The following is a 20725-nucleotide window of genomic DNA, read 5'->3' as shown; positions in this document are numbered from 1 at the left end:
CCACACACAGACGGATCCTGGACATGGGCTTCAAATGTTGTTTTCCTCTTTTTTTTTTTTTTTTATTATTTAAATATTTATTTATTTTTCAAGTAAAACGATACACATTTCCATAATGTAAGATATAACATTACAAAAAGCTCATAAAACACTAATTTCATATCATTTTCTCCCCATAACTCCCTTCCTTTCAACCCTCCCACCTCCCACCCCGCTTCAATATACCCCTGACATCTATCTGATCGACTTGTATCTCACATCCTCTGGATACCGTGGCTTGGAAAAGAAGAAGAAAGAAAGATAGGCTAATTGCTATATTTTCTCCTTTTCCTTGGCCTTTCCTCTTTTCCCTTCCTTTTTTCTTATCCTCTCTTTCCCTTTTTTTTTATGCTTACTTACTCAGTACCTTCCTTTACCTTTACTTTGAACTCCTCCCATTTCTCCCATTTCATATGATATGTCCCCATCCTGTCTTCCTGCATATAATAAAGTTTTTCCATTCTAGCAATCTGGTCCACTCTATTCATCCAATCCTCTTCCCTCGGTGCCTCAACTTTATGCCAAAACCTAGGAATCAGACTTTTTGCTGCATTTAAGTAGCACATTATACCCAGTTCTTTATATTTTATTTCCAGGTAATATTGAATTATGAAAAAGACAGGTTTCAGGGTCCAGTCCTATCTCTATTCCAGTGATAATTGTGATTTGATTTCTAATTTTTTCCCAATATACTTGTATTTTTGAACATTCCCACCATATGTGATACATCATGCCCAACCCTCCACACCCTCGCCAACACCAAGGTTGCTTCTCCTCACTCATCTTGTGCTCTATCACCAGTGTAAGATACCACCTTGTCAAACATTTAAAATTCATTTCCACCTCACGCATGCTAATATTTTCGTGTACCATTCTATGTATTTTCCTCTGTGTGTGCTCTTCCCACTCCACTCCTAAATCCTTTTCCCATTTTTCTATATATTTTAATTTAAGCTTACTATCTAAATCCGTGAGAGCTTTATATGCTTTAGCAGTGCTGTGTTTCCCATCCCCTCGGTCTTCTAAGTATTTCTCAAATTCATTCCACTCTTTCCTAGTTCTAAGGGGCTTTGTCAATTTCTCCACAAATTGTTTCAGTTGATTATATCTCCATATATCTATCCTAGTGAAAATCCTTCCCTCTTCCCTTTTCAGATCCTCCAGTGTTCTTAAGTTTACCCCCTCCATTACATCTCTCAGCTGAGCGTCTTCCTTCATAATCCATCTGCCTGAAATTTCCTCTTTACCTGGGGGGAAAAGCTCTGAGTTCCTTAGTGACATTAATAGTGAATTAAAATCCCATTTCCTCTGTTTGTGCATTTTATCCCACTCCCTTATTACAATCCTCGTGTATATACTCGTGCTCTCCTCTCATTCTCTAAACTGTGGTGGCACCCATACACTCCTACCCAGATCCTTTCTACTAAGTGTATTTTCTATTGTGACCCAATGTTTGCTCTTTGAATTATGTGTCCAGTCAAAAATTCTTGCTAAAATGACTGCCCTGTGGTATCTTTTAAAGTCCGGTACTCCCAACCCCCCCTTTTCTTTACTTCTGCTTAGCACTTCATATGATATCCTAGGTTTTTTATTTTTCCATATATATTTTATTACCATTCGCTTAATTGTCCTAAAATACACCTCTGGAAGATTAATGGGAATCATCTGAAATTTATACAGTATCTTCGGGAGAATTACCATTTTTATCAGGTTGATACGTCCCAGCCAGGAAGGATTTCCACTACCCATTTTCCTCAATTCCTCTCTGATTTCGTTTAACATTGGGATATAATTAGCTTTATAAAGATTTTTCTGTAAGGGAGTAAATTTCACACCCAGGTACTTTATTTCTCTATCTTTCCATATAAAGGGAAACTCTCTCTGTATATTTTCTTTTTCACTCTTTGGAAGATTTATATTTAATATCTCAGTTTTGCTCGGGTTGATTTTTAGATTTGACATTTCCCCATATTCCTTCAGTGTTTTCATTAGGTTAGGAAGTGTTATCCTCGGGTTTCCAACATAGAATAATAAATCATCCGCGTAAGCGGCTATCTTATGTTCTGTCTTTCCAACATTTATTCCCCTTATATCTATATTTTTCCTAATTGTTGATAACAGGGGTTCCAATGATAAAACAAACAACAGTGGGGAAAGTGGGCATCCCTGTCTGGTTCCGTTTGACATAGAAAAGGTCTCTGATCTCTCTCCGTTTACCATTACCGTCGCGGCCGGTCCTCCATACAACTTTCCAATCCACTTTCTCATCCTACTACCCAATCCCAGGATCTCCAGTGTGTCTAACATAAAGCTCCAGTTAACCCTGTCGAACGCCTTCTCCGCATCTATCGAAAGCAACACTACTGGGTTTTTTTCCGTTTTACTTTTCTGTATAAGCATCAGGGATCTCAACCCATTATCTCGACCCTCCCTTCCTCTAACAAAGCCCACCTGATCTCCATGTATCCAATCTGGCATCAGATCTCTTAACCTATTCGCCAATACTTTTGCATACAACTTCGTGTCTACGTTCAATAGCGATATCGGTCTATAACTTGAACAATGTGTGATGTCTTTACCTTCTTTATATATTAAGACCACCTGTGCCAGAAGGGATTCCTGTCTTATCTCCATCTCTCCCCCCAACGCCTCCATATATCTCTTTAACTTGGGTATCAGTAAATCACCATATTTTTTATAATATCTCACGGTATACCCGTCTGGACCTGGGCTTTTTCCCGTCTTAAAGCTTTTCAATGCTACTTTTAGTTCTTCCTGTGTGATTTCAGATTCTAAGGAGTTTAATAGTTCTTCACTTAATTTTGGTAATCCTGCATTTCTTAAATAATCCCTTCTTTTTTCAATATTTATCATTTTATCTTTATTTATATCATCCTTGGGGGCAATATTATATAATTTACTGTAGTAATCTTTAAATACCTTTGCAATGTCTTTGGTTGAATGGACTATCTCTCCCTTGGAGTTTTTTATTTTATCTATATAGTTCCTATTCTTCTTTCTCCTCAGGGCTCTCATCAGATATTTCCCTGATCTATCTTCCCATCTATATCTTTCACCAATGATCTTATTAAAAGTTCTCATTTTTTCTTCCTCCATTACCTTCTCTAATTCTTCCCTCTTTTTTATCACTCTTTGCTCTATCTCTTTCCTTATGTTATTTTTATGTAGGAGTTCCATCTCAGCTATTTCCTTCAAAAGCCCACTGATCTTCTCTCGTCTTTCCCTTTTTTTCTTCGCCCCAATCGCAATAAGGATTCCTCTTACATATGCTTTATGTGCCTCCCACACTGTAGCTAGTGATACATCCCCTGTTTCATTTTCCTCAAAGAACCTCTCTATTTCCTCCCTGATCTTCCGGTCAGTATCTGGATCCATGAGGAGTGTCTCATTCAACCTCCATGATAGGCCTCCTGACACCTTCCCTCCCCATCTTAATTTCAATACTACAGGTGCATGGTCCGAGAAAGTCATTGCTTCTATTTTTACTTTAACCAGATCCTCAACAAGTTGATGGTCCACCAAAATATAATCCAATCTAGAGTATGTCTTATGTACACTAGAGAAAAAGGTGTAATCTCTATCTCTCAGATTAACAATTCTCCAGCTATCCACCAATTGGCACTCTTTCATCTCCGTTTTCAATAATCCCATGGACCTATTTTCCCCTCTCTGTACTCTAGATGTTGTATCTATTTGTGGATCCATACATATGTTAAAGTCTCCCGCCACTATTAGATATCCCTTTCCAAAGTCCATCAATCTTCTCATAACCCCTTTCAAAAACATCTCTGGCTTCTTATTAGGGCAATATATGTTTACAAGCGTACATTCTATGTCCTGTAGTTTACCTTTCAAGAACAGAAACCTCCCCTCCGGGTCCGTCTTTCTATCTTCCAGTTCAAATCTAATATTTTTTGCAAATCCTATAGCTACACCTTTAGCTCTCTTAACTGGGGAATCTGCGTAATACCATGTCGGATGTTGTCTAGAGTTTAACTTGATATTTTTTTTTAACTCTAGATGTGTTTCCTGCAAAAAAACAACTGAGGCCTCTCTATGTTGTAGTTCTCTATATAGTCTAAATCTTTTACCTGGGCAATTTAATCCATTTACATTATGGGTTACAAAGCGTATTTCCTCCATATTTTATTTGTCTTCTTCCTATTTTACCCTTTCCTTTCCTCTTCCCCTTCCCCATACCTCTCCTTTCATACAAGATGTCAGTTTTAAAAACCTCTATCCCCACTCCCACCCCAATTCTCTCCCTCCCCTCCACCCCCCTCCCCCTCCACCCCCCTCCCCTCACTCCCCCCCCAGGCCTCCTTTGCCTTTGGATCATGATCCTCCACTGATCCCTCCCTATGGGTTCGGCTCCACCCATGACCGCTCACCTTCCCCCCCTCCTCCCCGGTGTCTCCTTATCTATTAACTCTCTGTTTCCTCTTCTGACCAGCTGCCACTTTCCTTCCCCAAAAGTACATAACTCTCCCTCCTCCACTTCCCAACCCGGTATCACTATTCGCTGCAGACCAAGTTTATCACAAAAGTCTTCCATATCTTCTGGGAATCTTAATATTGCTGTGATTCCATCTCTCCAACCGATTAAACTCACTGCACGACCCCATCTATATTTCACATTATGCTTTTTCATCAATTCTAATAGGGGTTTCAGTGATCTCTTTCTTCTCAGAGTCTCTGCTGTTAGATCTGCAAAAATTTGAATGTCTTTTCCACCATATGCAATACTTGTTCTTCCTTTGATCTTTTTCCATATCTCTTCTTTATCTACAAAATTATGGAATTTAACAATTATATCTCTTGGTTTTTCTAATCTTTTTTCTTGTTGATATTTTCCTATCCTATAGACTCCATCCAATTTAAACGTCTCCACGTCTGATTTCTCCATTATGGAACTCAAAATTTTGTCGATTAGTTCTTTTAAATCTTCCCCCTTTGCCAACTCTGGGACTCTTCTTACTCTAAGATTATTTCTCCTTTCTCTGTTTTCTTGTTCTTCCATCATAAAAAGCAATCTTTTCTGTTCTTTTCTACTTTTATCCATTTCTCTAATTTTGGGACAACTTGGGAATGAATTTGAACCTTTTCCTCTATTTCCTCCACCCTAGTTAACATTTGCCGCAATTCCTCCCGAATTGTCCCCATCTCTTGCTTTATTGATTTTTCCAGATTTTTGAACATCTCCACCATTTCCTTTTTATTAGGTATTTGCAGATCTCTTTCAAATTCTCTTGATTCAGTCCCTTCCTTTAATTGTTGACTATTATATACCGGTCCCAGGGATAGTCTCGGGCTGTTATCCAGACTTATTTCCAATTCACTTTTTTCACTTACCCCCAACGTTCTTTCTGGAGTCAAATTTCCCTGTGATACATACTTTTTAATCGTACTAGATTGGGAGCTCTTAGACCCACTCCCTTTAGTATTTTTTCCTTTCATGTTGATTTTTAATGCTTTACTTTTATTTTCGGAACTCCTCTTTCACTCCTCCAGGTCTTCAGACCCTCCCTAGGAATCCCCTATATCCTTATTTCAGACTCAATGTTTGATAAAATGTCTTTTTTAGAGGCACAAGGAGATCCAATATAAATCAGGTTCAAGAGCATAAGTCCAGTTTATAGATAATGCATAAAGAGTTGCAAAAAACCCCACAGATATCACAGTTATCACTCACCCTCCATGTTGGAGTGTCTTCCTCAATGTAGTCCTCTCCTGTAGCCGTGCTCTCTTAGGGGGATTCCTATGGGTCTCTTTATATATATGTATATGATGTATACGATGCCGATATATCAGTTGGAGGATTTGAGGGGATTTGAGGTTGGGAGTGGTGTAGTTGTTTTCCTCTTGTCAAGCCGCTCCTGAACAACAAACAACGCCAGAAGCGCCTTACGTGGGCTAAAGAAAAACAAACCTGGTCTGTTGCTCAGTGGTCCAAAGTCCTCTTTTCTGATGAGAGCAACTTTTGCATCTCATTTGAAAACCAAGGACCCAGAGTATGGAGGAAGAATGGAGAGGAACACACTGCAAGATGCTTGAAGTCCAGTGTGAAGTTTCCACAGTCTGTGTTGATTTGGGGAGCCATGTCATCTGCTGGTGTTGGTCCACTGTGCTTCATTAAGTCCAGGGTCAACCCAGCCGTCTACCAGGAGATTTTGGAGCACTTCATGCTTCCCTCCGCAGATGGGCTTTATGGGGATGCTGACTTCATTTTCCAGCAGGATTTGGCACCTGCCCACACTGCCAAAAGCACCAAAACCTGGTTCAATGACCGTGAGATTACTGTGCTTGATTGGCCAGCAAACTCGCCTGACCTATGGGGCATTGTCAAGAGAAAGATGGGAGACATGAGACGGAACAATGCAGAAGAGCTGAAGGCCGCTATTGAAGCATCCTAGTCTTCCATAACACCTCAGCAGTGCCACAGGCTGATAGCTTCCATGCCACGCCACATTGAGGCAGTAATTGCTGCCAAAGGGGCCCAAACCAAGTACTGAGTACATATGCATGCTTATACTTTTCAGAGGTCTGATATTGTTCTATGTACAATCCTTATTTTATTGACTGCATATAATATTCTAATTTTCTGAGATTGTGGATTTGGGGTTTTCATGAGCTGTAAGCTCATGAAAACCCCAAAGCTCATGATCACAATTATGACAAATCATGGCTTGAACTATCTTGCTTTGCATGTAATGAGTCTATCTCATATATTAGTTTCACCTTTTAAGTTGCATTACTGAAATAAATGAACTTTTGCACAATATTCTAATTTTTTGAGGTGTGTGTGTGTAAGTGTAATATATTCTTTCCAAATATATTTGACATATATTTTTCTTCCATGTGGGAGTGATCAGGGATAATATGACGGGTGTGGCAGTTGCAGTGATCAGAGACAATGTGAGGGGTGCGGCGGTGATTAGGGATAGTGACTGGTCCAAGGATCACAGATAATGACTGGTTGCACTGACCACAGTCTGGGGGTAAACCTCCAGTTATTTGTGAATTCTGACATTTCTTCCATTTCTCTCCATCAGATGGCGCTGATGTCAGGAATTCCTCTGAGAGACATCTTCTATTATCTGCTGATTGGAAGTCAGAAGATAATGCCATCACCCAGGATCCTCCAGGAGTGAATCCAAATACACCCAATATCCATTACAGACCTTCCTGTCCGGAGACATCAATGGATCCCTCTAATCAGGGGGAATCTTCTGACCAACCACATACTAGGAGTGCAAATGTCCATTTAGGATCTCACACTGCAGATAGATCAATGGATCCATCTAATCCCAAGGAATCTTCCTCACCCCATGAAGGAGCTCACCAAGGGGACAATCTATTCTCATGTTCAAAGTGCGGGAAATGTTTCGCTCAGAAAGGAAACCTTGTTAAACATCAGAAAATTCACACGGGTGACCGTCCTTATTCATGTACACAGTGCGGGAAATCTTTCACTCGTAAAGTAGACCTTGTTGTACATCAGAGAAATCACACAGGTGAGCGTCCTTATTCATGTTCAGAGTGCGGGAAATCTTTCACTCAGAAAGGAATCCTTGTTAAACATCAAAGAATTCACACGGGTGAGCGTCCTTATTTGTGTTCAGAGTGCGGGAAATCTTTCCATAAAAAACATCATCTTGTTACACACCAGAAAATTCACACGGGTGAGCGTCCCTACTCATGTTCAGTGTGTGGGAAATCTTTCATTCATAAAGGAGACCTTGTTGTACATCAGAGAAATCACACAGGTGAGCGTCCTTATTCATGTTCAGAGTGCGGGAAATCTTTCACTCAGAAAGGAATCCTTGTTAAACATCAAAGAATTCACACGGGTGAGCGTCCTTATTCGTGTTCAGAGTGCGGGAAAGCTTTCCATAAAAAACATCATCTTGTTACACACCAGAAAATTCACACGGGTGAGCGTCCCTATTCATGTTCAGAGTGCGGGAAATCTTTCATTCATAAAGGAGACCTTGTTAAACATCTTAGAATTCACACAGGTGAGCATGCCTAATGTTCAGAGTGTGGGAAATCTTTCTATATAAAAAGATTACACTTAATTTTCTGTTGTTAAAAAGACTAATGTGGAGGAGTGATGTCAGAGAATGTAGTGTGGATGGTGGAGGAGAGCTGTCAGAGAATGTAGTACAGACATTGAGAGAAGAGACACAACACCGGGGTGCAGAGTGTTTAGTGATGTGGACTCTGCTGAGAGAACAATGGATGGTGGGGATGTAGACACTGATGATAAAGGAATGTCCCTACCAGGTTGCCTTTATTAAGATGCAATGTGTGCGCTGAGGACTTTTCTGCATTGCAGCTTAAATCTCCAGCAGAGACTGGCTCTGATAAGAGCTGCCTCTCCTCCTTTCCTAGTTCATTCATAGTTGATGATACAATTCTCAAACAGAGTAGAACAGGATAATTACTCAGATCTAGGGCTCTATGCACTGAACACTTTCAGGAAATTCCAGATAAAAATGGGAAGATGTATTATCCATGAAATAGAGTGACTATACGTTACAGTTATAGGTGTGTGTGTGTATATGTATGTTTGTGTGTATATATATATAGATAATTTATAGTGATGTCAAATGTGTAAGTTTACCATAAAGGACATAAATGATACTAAATAAAAGGACTCTTGTGTATACATTGTATCCATTTTAAAACATTGTTAAAAATTCATATCCTGACTTAGTCACGTGTTAGTGATGCAACGCGTAGATACGCGGTGATGTAGCTTCTGGTCCGCGGTGACGTACATCCGATAAGGCCGCCATATTGGCACACCTAGAGTAACCTGAAACCCATGCAGTACACCTGTGCATGCGGCTTGTGATGGAGGACTACTATTTTACTATGTGAGTGAGCATTTTTATTACAATAAAAGCACCTTCCTACTTATGAATACTACACTATAAGAGATTCTTCCTTTACTTATTATGGTCTGGATGAGTGGCATACCTAGCTGAGATCAGGAGCCAGGGAACCTTGATTACTTACCTACCTGATGAGGGGTCCACGGAAGGTCTGCTAAGGATACCCACCTTTATTGGAACAAGATCCTGTAGTGATCTTAAAGGTGTGTTGGCCCATTGGGTCACAGAGTGAAGGTGATGGGGCAATCTAGCCACAGGAGGAGCGTGCATACACCATCACTGGAAGTTACCTGTGTGATCACTTTTTGCATGAATATATCCAGAGCAGAGCACCAGTATCTATTATTTGTGAACTTTTGTATTAATCTTGGTTGGTGACCATCATATACTCACTTATCACGCCCCTAGAGTGTGATTGAAGGGGCCACATGTGCAGTGATTAGTTCCTTAGCAGGAACAGTATTATAGATCACCCACCTACCTGCATATATATACTGTATATTAAGAGCATGTGTGGCATATATATGTTTTGATTAATTCATGTGTATCTGTATTGACTTTTTTACTACAAAAAAGCTATGGCTATATTTTGATTTATTTATGTTTTCACTGTGTAAGGTATCAGTTTGAGTGCTAGAAGCTTGTGAGAACAGGTATTCCATCAAGCGCAGGAGGAATATTCATTTATTTATGTTAAAAATTCATGTAGTTACTGTGTGTAATTTATAAATCATGCGCATCAATTTCAGTTTGGCTTTCATTCTTTTGTTTTTCCATAATTATAAATATTGAGGAGATGAACTTACCTGGGTTTTATTCGGTGCCGGTTTAGCGAATGCTACTGAAGTTTGGATCCTGAAGCCAAACCTTGGATATCAGTGATGGCCATTTTCTGAGCTAATAGTCAAGGGATTGTCCAAGAAAGGGAGCTGGGCAGCGGCCTGAAGGATGTGTACCAATGCTTTAAAAAATGTTAATGATTTTTCAGTCGCGTCTGTGGGGTTGATGGTGACATGCTCCGCATTTGGCGGTCCCATCCACTGGCGCATTGTCTATGGATTAGGGTGTATAACTTAGTACTATCGCCTACACAAATCAATGTCAGGAGAAACCAGTGGGACGCTTTCCTCCGCAGACCAATAAAAGATGTGCCACGGCGATCTCCTTCATTTTTATGGCTACAAAGCAACCCACAGTCCACGTGTAGAAATCCTCTACCCTTAGTTTTGTGGAGGTTAAGTACAGAATACAAGACATTTTTATTCATGAAAAGCTCACTTCGATCCTGGAGGACAAACATGATACATTTTTTAAGTATGGCAGCTCATGCTTGATTACCAACTGGTCTCTTGCACTTGCTACATTTGTGATCCAAGAGTTTATTATGGTAGTCCTCCTACTTCGCACTAGCTTTCGGGAACAGAAACCGCTGTACCCCGTGGAAAAAGTTCCTCTGCCACTTTTACCATTTTTTTCTCTTGGTTTTCAGAGTCCTTCACCTACTTTCCCCCTCTTGCTTCAGGGTCACCCTTTATTTTTTCTTACAGGAAAGTTCTCCTGTACCATTATCCCCTCCCTCCTAGATTGTAAGCTCGAAAGAGCAGGGTCCTCGAACCCCTCATGTATCACATTGCATTGTATTGTTACTGTACTGTCGCATGTTCTGTCCCCCTTTGTAATGTACAGCGCTGAGTGAACTGTTGGTGCTTTATAAATACTGTATAATAATAATATTAGAGCCAACCGTCCAGCCAGAGCCTCTGGTTTATATACAGATATATGAGACTGCTGATGGCCTTCTTGGATGTGATGTCAGAGATGTCAAGTGACATTCTATATCAGTAGTTCCTAACCTCAGCCATCAGGTACCTCAACAGGCCATATTTTGGGGATTTTTCCATAAATATGACAGCTGTCATACATACCAAGCCATTGACATGGATTACAAGCACCTGTGCAAGGTGAATAAAATCCTGAAAATATGACATATTGGGGGTAATTGAGGGGCGAGTTTGGGCAGCACTGGGCTACAAGTATTCCCCTCTGCACCCGCTCCATCAGAGGGATACCTCCTGATTTAAGAATTCTAGTAAGAGGGGCAGCCACGGGAGAGGAGGATCTGTGGTGCTCCTTCGGCCATAGGTGGGGGTAAGTTACCCTGAATACTGGGTGTGGTATAATAGAGTCTCCAAAGATAATATGAGAAATAGAGAAAAAAAAAAGCGCCACAAACTAAATAGAACAAAAGCTGCACTCCTAACCAAAAAAAAAAACAAAAGAGGCTGTCATTGCTGGTGTCGGCTAGACACCCTGTTTGTGAGTGCATTTCTGACGTTTTAATAAAACATTTTGGTTTTAAATGTACTACACCATGATTTCCTTTTTTGATTCCCCGAACATGATCTATGGTATGGAAATGTGATGAATACCTGCTGTTAAAGGCTATTTCATATTGTGCTGACTGGCTGCTTGCAGTATATTGCTCCCAGTTTAGATTACTTCTGCTGATCATCGCTCCCAGAGCAAACGCTATCTTTGCTGACTTATAATCTGGTCAGCATGGAGCTCTGGTGAGTGTACCCATTTCATTCGGTGGTGGATTTTTTTTGCACGGTGTTTGATTTATACAAGATTTCAGAACTGTGTAATTACTTTGTTATGGTGGATGGACTTTTATATTTTTTCTATCACGGACATCATTATTTTAAACTAATAATTTTTGTATTTACTTATATTTAGCGCACTCTTTGATTTATTCACATAATAGAGTCTCCGCCTACTTGTGTATACACAACACATGTATTCCTTCTACTCACAAAATACTCCTTAATTACAGAGGAACCAATGACAGTCTCCCAGACACAATGCAAGGGAGGGAAAAAAATATTTTATGAAAAAATACGGCAAGTAAATAATTAACATATTTAATTTTTCTATGTCTCTATCTGCATTTTTTAAGATGGTTACAGGATCTGGCTAGGGTGGCCGCCTCATCCTTTTAGAACTGAACACATATTAATGACACGGGTTCTGAGGCCAATTTAAAGCAGATAAGGCACTTAGTGAGTTTAATTTCCACCCTAATCAGCCACAGAACCCGTGTTCTTAATATGTGTTCGGTTTTAAAGGGATGAGGTGGCCACCCCTAGATCTGGTGGTTCTTATTTTTTACCCATTGTGGCGTTATCTTATAATAATCACATGCTGATAACAGCCGGGACTTCCCCTTTAATGACATTACTGGCAAGGTGGAAGATCTATTCCTTATATATGGAGCGGAACACGGAGACAGGAAGAGCCTGATTGTACCGACACAGAAAGTGATCCCACAAATGGGGAGGACATGGTGTTAGGTGCATACAGGAAGTGAGGTCATTTAGAAACAGGAAGTGATATAGGGGTCTAAACAGGAAATTCCAGGTGAGAAGTGAGTTGAGAGGAAGTAACAAGAAGACGATGTTGGAACTGGCAGCAAAGAAGGTAATCACATATTCATTTATTTAGAAGGACACAAGGACGTCATGATGGACAATCAGCCGCCCCTCACATCATCGGGTAAGAGGAGACTTTATTGTAAAGGAGAGAGCAGTACGGAGGGTCCACCTAGATCCCCCATCATCTGATAAACACATAGAAACAATGGATTCAGTCAGTGTGTGTGTGTGTTTCCTACAGATGGATCCAGTCATGGGAACCCACCAGAGAGATGTCCCTGTCCTCTGTATTCCCGGGATTCCACACAGGAAGGTCACACCAATCCTCACCATCATCAAGTAGATGGATCCAGTAATAGGAACCCACCAGAGAGATGTGCTCATCCTTTGTATTCCCGGGATTCCACAATGGAAGATCACACCATCCCTCACCATCATCAGGTAGATGGATCCAGTAATGGGAACCCACCAGAGAGATCTCCCCGTCCTCTGTATTCCTGGAATTCTACACAGAAAGATCACACCATCCCTCACCATCATCAGGTAGGTGGAACTGAGCAACTAGAGCTCAAATATGTTGTAAAATTCTACACTTCAAGATAACATTTTTTTATGTCCTCTTGTTTCCTTTTACAAATTCGTTCATATTTGGTCTTTAGGGTGAAGAACTGAGAGACATCAAAGTTGAGGTTAAAACGGAAAAAGAAGAGACGTTTGGGGATCAGCAGTCCATGGAGGAGGGTGATCCTCTGTATTCCTGGGATTCCACACAGGAAGATCACACCATCCCTCACCATCATCAGGTAGGTGGAACTGAGGAACTAGAACTCAAATTCAAAGTAGAATTATATGCTTTGAGATTACATTTTTCTATGTTACCTTCTATGTGCTTTAGGGTGAAGAACTGAAAAACATCAAAGTTGAGGTTAAAGTGGAAAAAGAAGAGATGTTTGGGGATCAGCAATCTATGGAGGAGGGTGGTCCTTGGTATTCCATACAGGAGGATCACACCATCCCTCATCAGAATCAGGTAGGTGCATGTAGATCTAAAATTGAATTGTAAGCTATGAGATTACATGTCTATGTAGTTTCTTCTTGTAATGCATATTTCTACATCTGAAGTGCAGCCTTTGTTCCCCCCATCCCCATTTATAGCTCCTTTCAGCGCCCTACATATTTTAAACCCCCCATTTTTTAAAATGAATATACATTCCTTTCCTCTGGTCTTAAGCCCAGTCACAAGCCATAGTGGGTCCTCTTCCTCCTTGTGTTCTTCCAATGGAGGATGCATACTAAATTATGTAATTTGTGTCTTTTATATCTGCCTAGAGTTTGACTTTATTAGATGTTTTCTATTATTTTGGGGTTTAGGGTGAACAACGGATTAATATAAAAGCTGAGGTTAAAGAGGAAGAAGTGGTGACGTATGTGGGGGGTGGTCAGCCATCCACGGAGGAGGTTGGGATGGTTATGAAAAGTGAACAGGAAGAACTTTCTCTACCTATCAATACAGGTAAGTACAGGCACTATGGAAGAAATGGGTCACAGTCTCATTTTACTTCTGAGTAGAAGGATTGTAGTTTAAGTACAAATGTTATATAAGTAGCAGATCTTCGAATCATCCTGCAGGGAGGTGCTAAATGGGTAAAGATGTGTTTGCCTAAAAAAGTATTAATGTGTGCTGTTCCAAGGGTTAACACTTGGTGCTGTGATGTACCTTCCCCGGCACGTGTCACTTCCTGCTTCTGAAGTGACATATGCAAGAGGATACTGGACCTTGGGGCCTGTCCATGTATGGGGGGGGGGGTTGATCAGTGAGGGAGCTGCAAAAGATGTGAATTGAACTGTATGGTGGAGTTTCCCCTTAGCGGGACCCCGGGATGGGTTCCAAGGACTGGAATTTTGATATTATTTACTGAGATGAGGAGGCGTCTGTGTTACTTTGGAAGAGAAGGTACTTTACAGTGTATTGGGGAGACGTGGAGAACGAAATGTACAATTCAGTTTTGTCTTGATGTCACGGAGTGAAGCGTAATAAGGAGCAGCCAGTTCGGGGCGGAGAGAATGGTGGTGGCTGGTGACAGAGGTTCTGTAGATAAGAGGGGCCAAGCTGCGTACCAAGCTACCACGTTATGGCCTACTGCAGGACAGAACCCTCCTAGGGACCATGCCCGGAGCCACAGTGTGCAAGGCCTTGCAAAGTAAGAGTGGTGATTCCCATCCTTGCCATGTGCTGGGTTGTGATCCATGCCAAGCTGGCCATCTCCATCCTATTCATCTTCATTGGTAGTGCACTGGAGTTGGCACATCTGGAGTATTATAATTATCAATAAATAAATACTAAAGTGCCTATTATACCTAACAATTAATGCTCTCTGAGAAAGAGCTCATATACATATATACATCAGTGTAAATTGGATAAAACGTGAAATGGTAATAACAATTCCAAGTGAATATATAAAAAATATTTTCTCAAATTATTATATAACTGTGAATCACACCAATATACGATCACCATCTGTGAATAATCAAAATTAGTAATATATAAGACACAAGAGAAATCCTCCCCACACTGACCCGCACAGGGCCAAAAGGCTATTAATCTCCTCTGTATCAGATCCTTATGTGTAGATAGCTCATCCAGGGATCACAGGGGGATTGAAAACTTCTCTATTCCACTCCACCTCCACTCAGTGGTATATAAGACACAAGAGAAATCTTACGTGTCCAGGAGAAGGCAGAACCAGTGTGGGGAGGTGAGCAGGCACTGCTGCCATTTGAGGATTTGTGCACTAGAAGTGAAGATCACTTTTTCCACGAAGTTTCACTTGCATGGACTTTGTTTAATTTTGATTATTCACAGATGGTGATCGTATATTGGTGTGATTCACAGTTATATAATAATTTGACAAAATATTTTTTATATATTCACTTGGTATTGTTGTCATTACCATTTCACGTTTTATCCAATTTGCACTGATGTATATATGTATATGAGCTCTTTCTCACAGAGCATTAATTGTTAGGTATAATAGGCACTTTAGTATTTATTGATAATTATTATACAGCGCTTCACTAATTTGTTAACACATTGATCACTTATTGGTTTAGGCGAGTGACAGCACCTAACACTATAGGGATAATATAGGGAATTTTCTATATAAAGCGCAGGAGGATACTCCCATTTTACATCTGGAATATTGATCTGCTCATGTAAATTTTCACTGGTCACATGCTTATTGTACTTTTCGCTTCACATGATTGCATATTTGCCATCAGATTCATTACCTTGTATTCCGGTATAAGTGGCTACAGTCTCCCTTCCAACTTTTCTTCACTAGAGAACTTATTGGTTAAGAGGAGCTGTCTGTGTTCCTTTGGAAGAGAATGTGCTTTACAGTGTATTGGGGAGACGTAGAGAACGAAATGTACTATTCAGTTTTGTCTTGATGTTACGGAGTGAAGCGTGATAAGAAGGAGCAGCCAGTTCGGGGAGGAGAGAATGGTGGTGGCCGGTGACAGAGGTTCTGTAGGTAAGGGTAGCTTGGCATGTAGCTGGGCCCCTATGTTAGGGCCTACTGCAGAACAGAACCCTCCTAAGGACCATGACCGGAACCACGGTGCACAAGGCCTTGCAAAGTAAGAGTGGTGATTCCCATCCTTGCCAGAGTTGCAAAAGTTTACATTGTAAAGTGAATACATTCCAAATGCAGTCCCAATTATTACAGTAAAAGTCAGAGATATACCCCTGTCTTACCTGTCAACATTGCTGGTCCCTATAAATAGTCAAGGCTTTGCCTGTAAGGGTGGACCAACCCCCAGAGGGGTCTTCAGAGTCTGGGTTCCATAAGGATGGACCATGGCCCTGGGCTTATATAGCACCCTGTAGCTAACTGCCTATAACATATAAAGTGGAGAGGAAAAGGTCCATCTCCATTCCTCAATATAACATCATGTTCCAGACAAATGAGGAGGAAATACTGGACACCATATGAAAGGTCCATCTCCATTCCTCAATATAACGTCATATTCCCACAAAATTGTATGGCATCTCCATTAATCCCCATAGTCGTCATTAATAAACAAAAAATGTTGCACAGTGTGTTGTTGTTTTGGATGTTTTATATCCTTTAACCACTAGCCTGCAGGGCACTTATACCCCCTTCCTGCCCAGGCCAATTTCCTGCTTTCAATGCTGTCACACTTTGAATGACAGTTGTGCGGTCATGCAACACTGTACCCATATGAAATGTATATAATTTTTTTGTGACACAGCTTTATTTTGGTGGTATTTAATCACCTCTGGGTTTTTTATTTTTTCTTAAAAATAAAAAAACCACTGAAAATTTTGAAAAAAAAAAAGTTTTTTCTTAGTTACAAAATTTTATAACAAAAACTAAGTGATTTTTCTCCTTCACTGATATGCGCTAATGAGGCTGCAGTGTTGGGCACTGATAGGCTGCACTGATGGACACTGGTAGGTGGCACTGATGGGCATTGACAGGCATCACTGATGAGCACTGAAAGGCAGCACTCATATATGGTACTGATAGGCGGCACTGACTGGCACTGTTAGGTGGCACTGATTGGCATTGATAGGTGGCACTGACTGGTACTGATGGGTGACACTGAAAGGCAGCTGAGATGGGCACTGATAGTGGCATTGATATGCACTGGTAGGCACTGATATGCGGCATTGATGTGGCACTGACAGGTGGCTTGGATGAGCACTGACAGCTGGCACTGATGGACACTGGCAGGTGGCACTGCTGGGGCTACACAGATCATCAGGGCGCACTGATCATCAGTGCAGATGTCCCCTCCGAGGAATGCCTATTACCAGCTCTCCTCTCCTCTGTCAGCGTGACAGCTCATGATCAGAGAAATGCCGATAACCGGCATTTCCCTATTTACATGCGATCAGCTGTGGTTGGACACAGCTGATCACATGACCGAGCCGACACCTTTGGCTCTTTCCGTTGATCGGTGATCTGCTGTGTCCGAGGGACACAGCGCACCGCCGATCGCCACGCTAAGCGCTTCCGGAGCTGCGCATGCGTGGTTAGAATGGGAGGACGTCATATGACGTCCTCTCAGAACAAGAGAACCACCTTGCGCCCGTCATTGTACTATATGGCGGGCGGGAGGCGGTTAATCTTTTTTTTTTTCATATTTTGATGTTACAATTGTACCCAGTACTATGTCAGAGTTCTGTTGACTGTTAGACCAATGACTTTTTTTTGCTGACTAAGGTTGGAGTCCATATATGATCTGCAAACCAAATTTAAAATTCAGGCAATCCAATGTAGTAACAAACCACTAATACATTTTATCTAATGAAGCCTTGGTGATGGATATTTAATATAAAAGAATCTGCAGATCATATATGGACTCGGTGTGAACACTTTTTTTGATCGATTTTTGGAGGGAGAACAGGAGCCCAGCTGTGAGATCGGCACTGCACTGTTGGGGAGGAGGAGCTAAATCTCCAGTTATCTGTGAATTCTGATGTTTCTTCCGTTTCTCTCCATCAGATGGGGCTGATGTCAGGAATTCCTCGGAGAGATGTCTTCTATTATCTGCTGATTGGAAGTCAGAAGATAATGCCATCACACAGGATTCTCCAGGAGTGAATCCAGATACACCCAATATCCATCACAGACCTTCCTGTCCGGAGACATCAATGGATCCCTCTGATCGGGGGGAATATTCTGACCAATCACATACTAGGAGTGCAAATGTCCATTTAGGATCTCACACTGCAGAGAGACCAACAGATCCATCTAATCCCAAGGAATCTTCCTCATTCCATGAAGGAGCTCACCGAGGGGACAATTTATTCTCATGTTCAGAGTGCGGGAAATGTTTCACTCAGAAAGGAAACCTTGTTAAACATCAGAAAATTCACATGGGTGAGCGTCCTTATTCATGTTCAGAGTGCGGGAAATCTTTTGCTCATAAAGGAGATCTTGTTGTACATCAGAGAAATCACACAGGTGAGCGTCCTTATTCATGTTCAGAGTGCGGGAAATCTTTCACTCAGAAAGGAATCCTTGTTAAACATCAGAGAATTCACACGGGTGAGCGTCCTTATCTGTGTTTAGAGTGTGGGAAATCTTTCCATAAAAAACATCATCTTGTTACACACCAGAAAATTCACACGGGTGAGCGTCCCTACTTATGTTCAGAGTGCGGGAGATCTTTCATTCATAAAGGAGACCTTGTTAAACATCAGAGAATTCACATGGATAAGCGTCCTTATTCATGTTCAGAGTGCGGGAAAGCTTTCACTCATAAAGGAGCCCTTGTTAAACATCAGCAAACTCACACCGGTGAGCGTCCCTATTCATGTTCAGAGTGCTGGAAATCTTTCACTCAGAAAGGAGCCCTTGTTAAACATCAGAAAATTCACACAGGTGAGCTTCCTTATTCATGTTCAGAGTGCGGGAAATGTTTCACTCAGAAAGCAGACCTTGTTGTTCATCAGAGAATTCACACAGGTGAGCGTCCTTTTTCATGTTCAGCGTGCGGGAAATCTTTCACTCAGAAAGGAGCCCTTGTTAAACATCAGATAACTCACACAGCTGAACTTCCTTATTCATGTTCAGAGTGCGGAAAATCTTTTAATTTAAAAAAAAACCTTGTTAAACATCAGAGAATTCACATTGGTGAGCGTCCTTATTCATGTTCAGAGTGTGGGAAATCTTTCAATTCCAAAGAAAACCTTGTGAAACATCAGAGAATTCACACAGGGGTGCGTCCTTATTCATGTTCAAAGTGTGGGAAATCCTTCACTCAGAATGGACACCTTGTGCAGCACCAGAAACTTCACACGGGTGAGCGTCCTTATTCATGTTCAGAGTGCGGGAAATCTTTCACTTATAAAGGAGACCTTGTTAAACATCTTAGAATTCACACGGGTGAGCGTCCTTATTCATGTTCAGAGTGCGGGAAAACTTTCACTAATAAAGGAGGCCTTGTTAAACATCTTAGAATTCACACAGGTGAGCATGCCTAATCATGTTCAGAGTGCGGGAAATCTTTCAATAGAAAAAAAAAACCTAGTGCAACACCAGTGTTTAGGAAATCTTTCTATAGGAAAGATTAGACTTTTGAACAACAGAAAATTAAGTGTAATGTGCATGGTGGAGGAGAGCTGTCGGAGAATGTAGTGTGGATGGTGGAGGAGGAGAGCTGTCGGAGAATGTAGTGTGGATGGTGGAGGAGGAGAGCTGTCGGAGAATGTAGTGTGGATGGTGGAGGAGGAGAGCTGTCGGAGAATGTAGTGTGGATGGTGGAGGAGGAGAGCTGTCGGAGAATGTAGTGTGGATGGTGGAGGAGGAGAGCTGTCGGAGAATGTAGTGTGGATGGTGGAGGAGGAGAGCTGTCGGAGAATGTAGTGTGGATGGTGGAGGAGGAGAGCTGTCGGAGAATGTAGTGTGGATGGTGGAGGAGGAGAGCTGTCGGAGAATGTAGTGTGGATGGTGGAGGAGCAGAGCTGTCGGAGAATGTAGTGTGGATGGTGGAGGAGCAGAGCTGTCGGAGAATGTAGTGTGGATGGTGGGAGGAGAGCTGTCGGAGAATGTAGTGTGGATGGTGGAGGAGAGCTGTCGGAGAATGTAGTGTGGATGGTGGGAGGAGAGCTGTCGGAGAATGTAGTGTGGATGGTGGGAGGAGAGCTGTCGGAGAATGTAGTGTGGATGGTGGAGGAGAGCTGACAGTGTGTTTTCTACTGATTGGCGAGTCCTGAGTCCCAGAGCTGCTAAGGACACTCTCCAGCATACCTACCCCTCAGCTCCCTGTTGCTACTTGGGTGATCAGAGGATCGCAACTTGGCTAACGCCTGCCGCGTAACATCTCCACTTTTTAGGAGTTCTGAAGCTGACCAAGCTGTATTTTAGACTCTGCACCTCAGCCCTTCACAAGGCTTTCACCATCACTAATCAAGCATTCATGCTGAGCTCCTAATACTTTGTGGCTTTTGCAACCATCTGCCCATCTCGGACAATCACGTCCTGCTGATAAAATGAATATCTCTGAGTGTTAGTATTACAAAATAACGTCAGAGGACTTTTCTTTAAAATTCCAAAAGAGACTGGATCTGATGAGGACTGCATCTCCTGTCCTAATCCATTCATTCCTGGTGATGGATCCTCCAGCACTGTAGGTCGGGCTGATTGGTCAGATCTGAGGTCTTCTCCATCCATGGAGCACCTTCAGGAAGCACATGGCGGAATCCCAAGTCATTCCAATGTGTTTGGATGACAATGAGAAGATGTATTATCCACAAGTAGCAGCAACTATACCAGAATACGTTCCGGTGATGCCACA

General features: G+C 41.6%; 1 protein-coding gene and 1 pseudogene across 2 annotated transcripts in view; both read left to right on the top strand.

The window, feature by feature from the left end:
- Positions 1-11324, top strand: part of LOC149453299 (uncharacterized) — a 17972-nt pseudogene extending 6648 nt beyond the window's left edge. Inside the window, exon 8 of the transcript XR_016314679.1 lies at positions 7113-11324. The product of XR_016314679.1 is annotated as an uncharacterized LOC149453299 (transcript). The remainder of the gene's footprint in view (positions 1-7112) is intronic.
- A 458-nt stretch (positions 11325-11782) lies between these two features.
- LOC149453298 (uncharacterized) lies at positions 11783-19544 on the top strand. The gene is made up of 6 exons (XM_089688314.1): positions 11783-12515; positions 12636-12937; positions 13054-13197; positions 13290-13424; positions 13766-13907; positions 17929-19544. The coding sequence occupies exons 1-6, from the start codon at positions 12482-12484 to the stop codon at positions 19410-19412; spliced, it is 2241 nt and encodes a 746-aa protein (XP_089544440.1). The 5' UTR covers positions 11783-12481; the 3' UTR covers positions 19413-19544.
- The last annotated feature ends 1181 nt before the right edge of the window (positions 19545-20725 follow it).

This window comes from Staurois parvus, unplaced genomic scaffold (assembly GCF_062004578.1).
Source record: "Staurois parvus isolate SC_StPar_1 unplaced genomic scaffold, SC_StPar_1.0 ptg000449l, whole genome shotgun sequence".
Taxonomy (NCBI): Eukaryota; Metazoa; Chordata; class Amphibia; order Anura; family Ranidae; genus Staurois; species Staurois parvus.
The sequence above is the reverse complement of the archived record's forward strand: the minus strand, read 5'-3'. Positions and strand labels throughout refer to the sequence as shown.

What these genes read in the sequence shown, in the direction of transcription:
- LOC149453298 (XM_089688314.1), top strand. Translation starts at nt 12,482, where the DNA reads ATGATGGACAATCAGCCGCCCCTCACATCATCGG. An exon ending in CCATCCCTCACCATCATCAG is followed by an intron (nt 13,198 to 13,289) that starts GTAGGTGGAACT and finishes TATGTGCTTTAG; the next exon opens with GGTGAAGAACTGAAAAACAT. An exon ending in CCATCCCTCATCAGAATCAG is followed by an intron (nt 13,425 to 13,765) that starts GTAGGTGCATGT and finishes TTTGGGGTTTAG; the next exon opens with GGTGAACAACGGATTAATAT.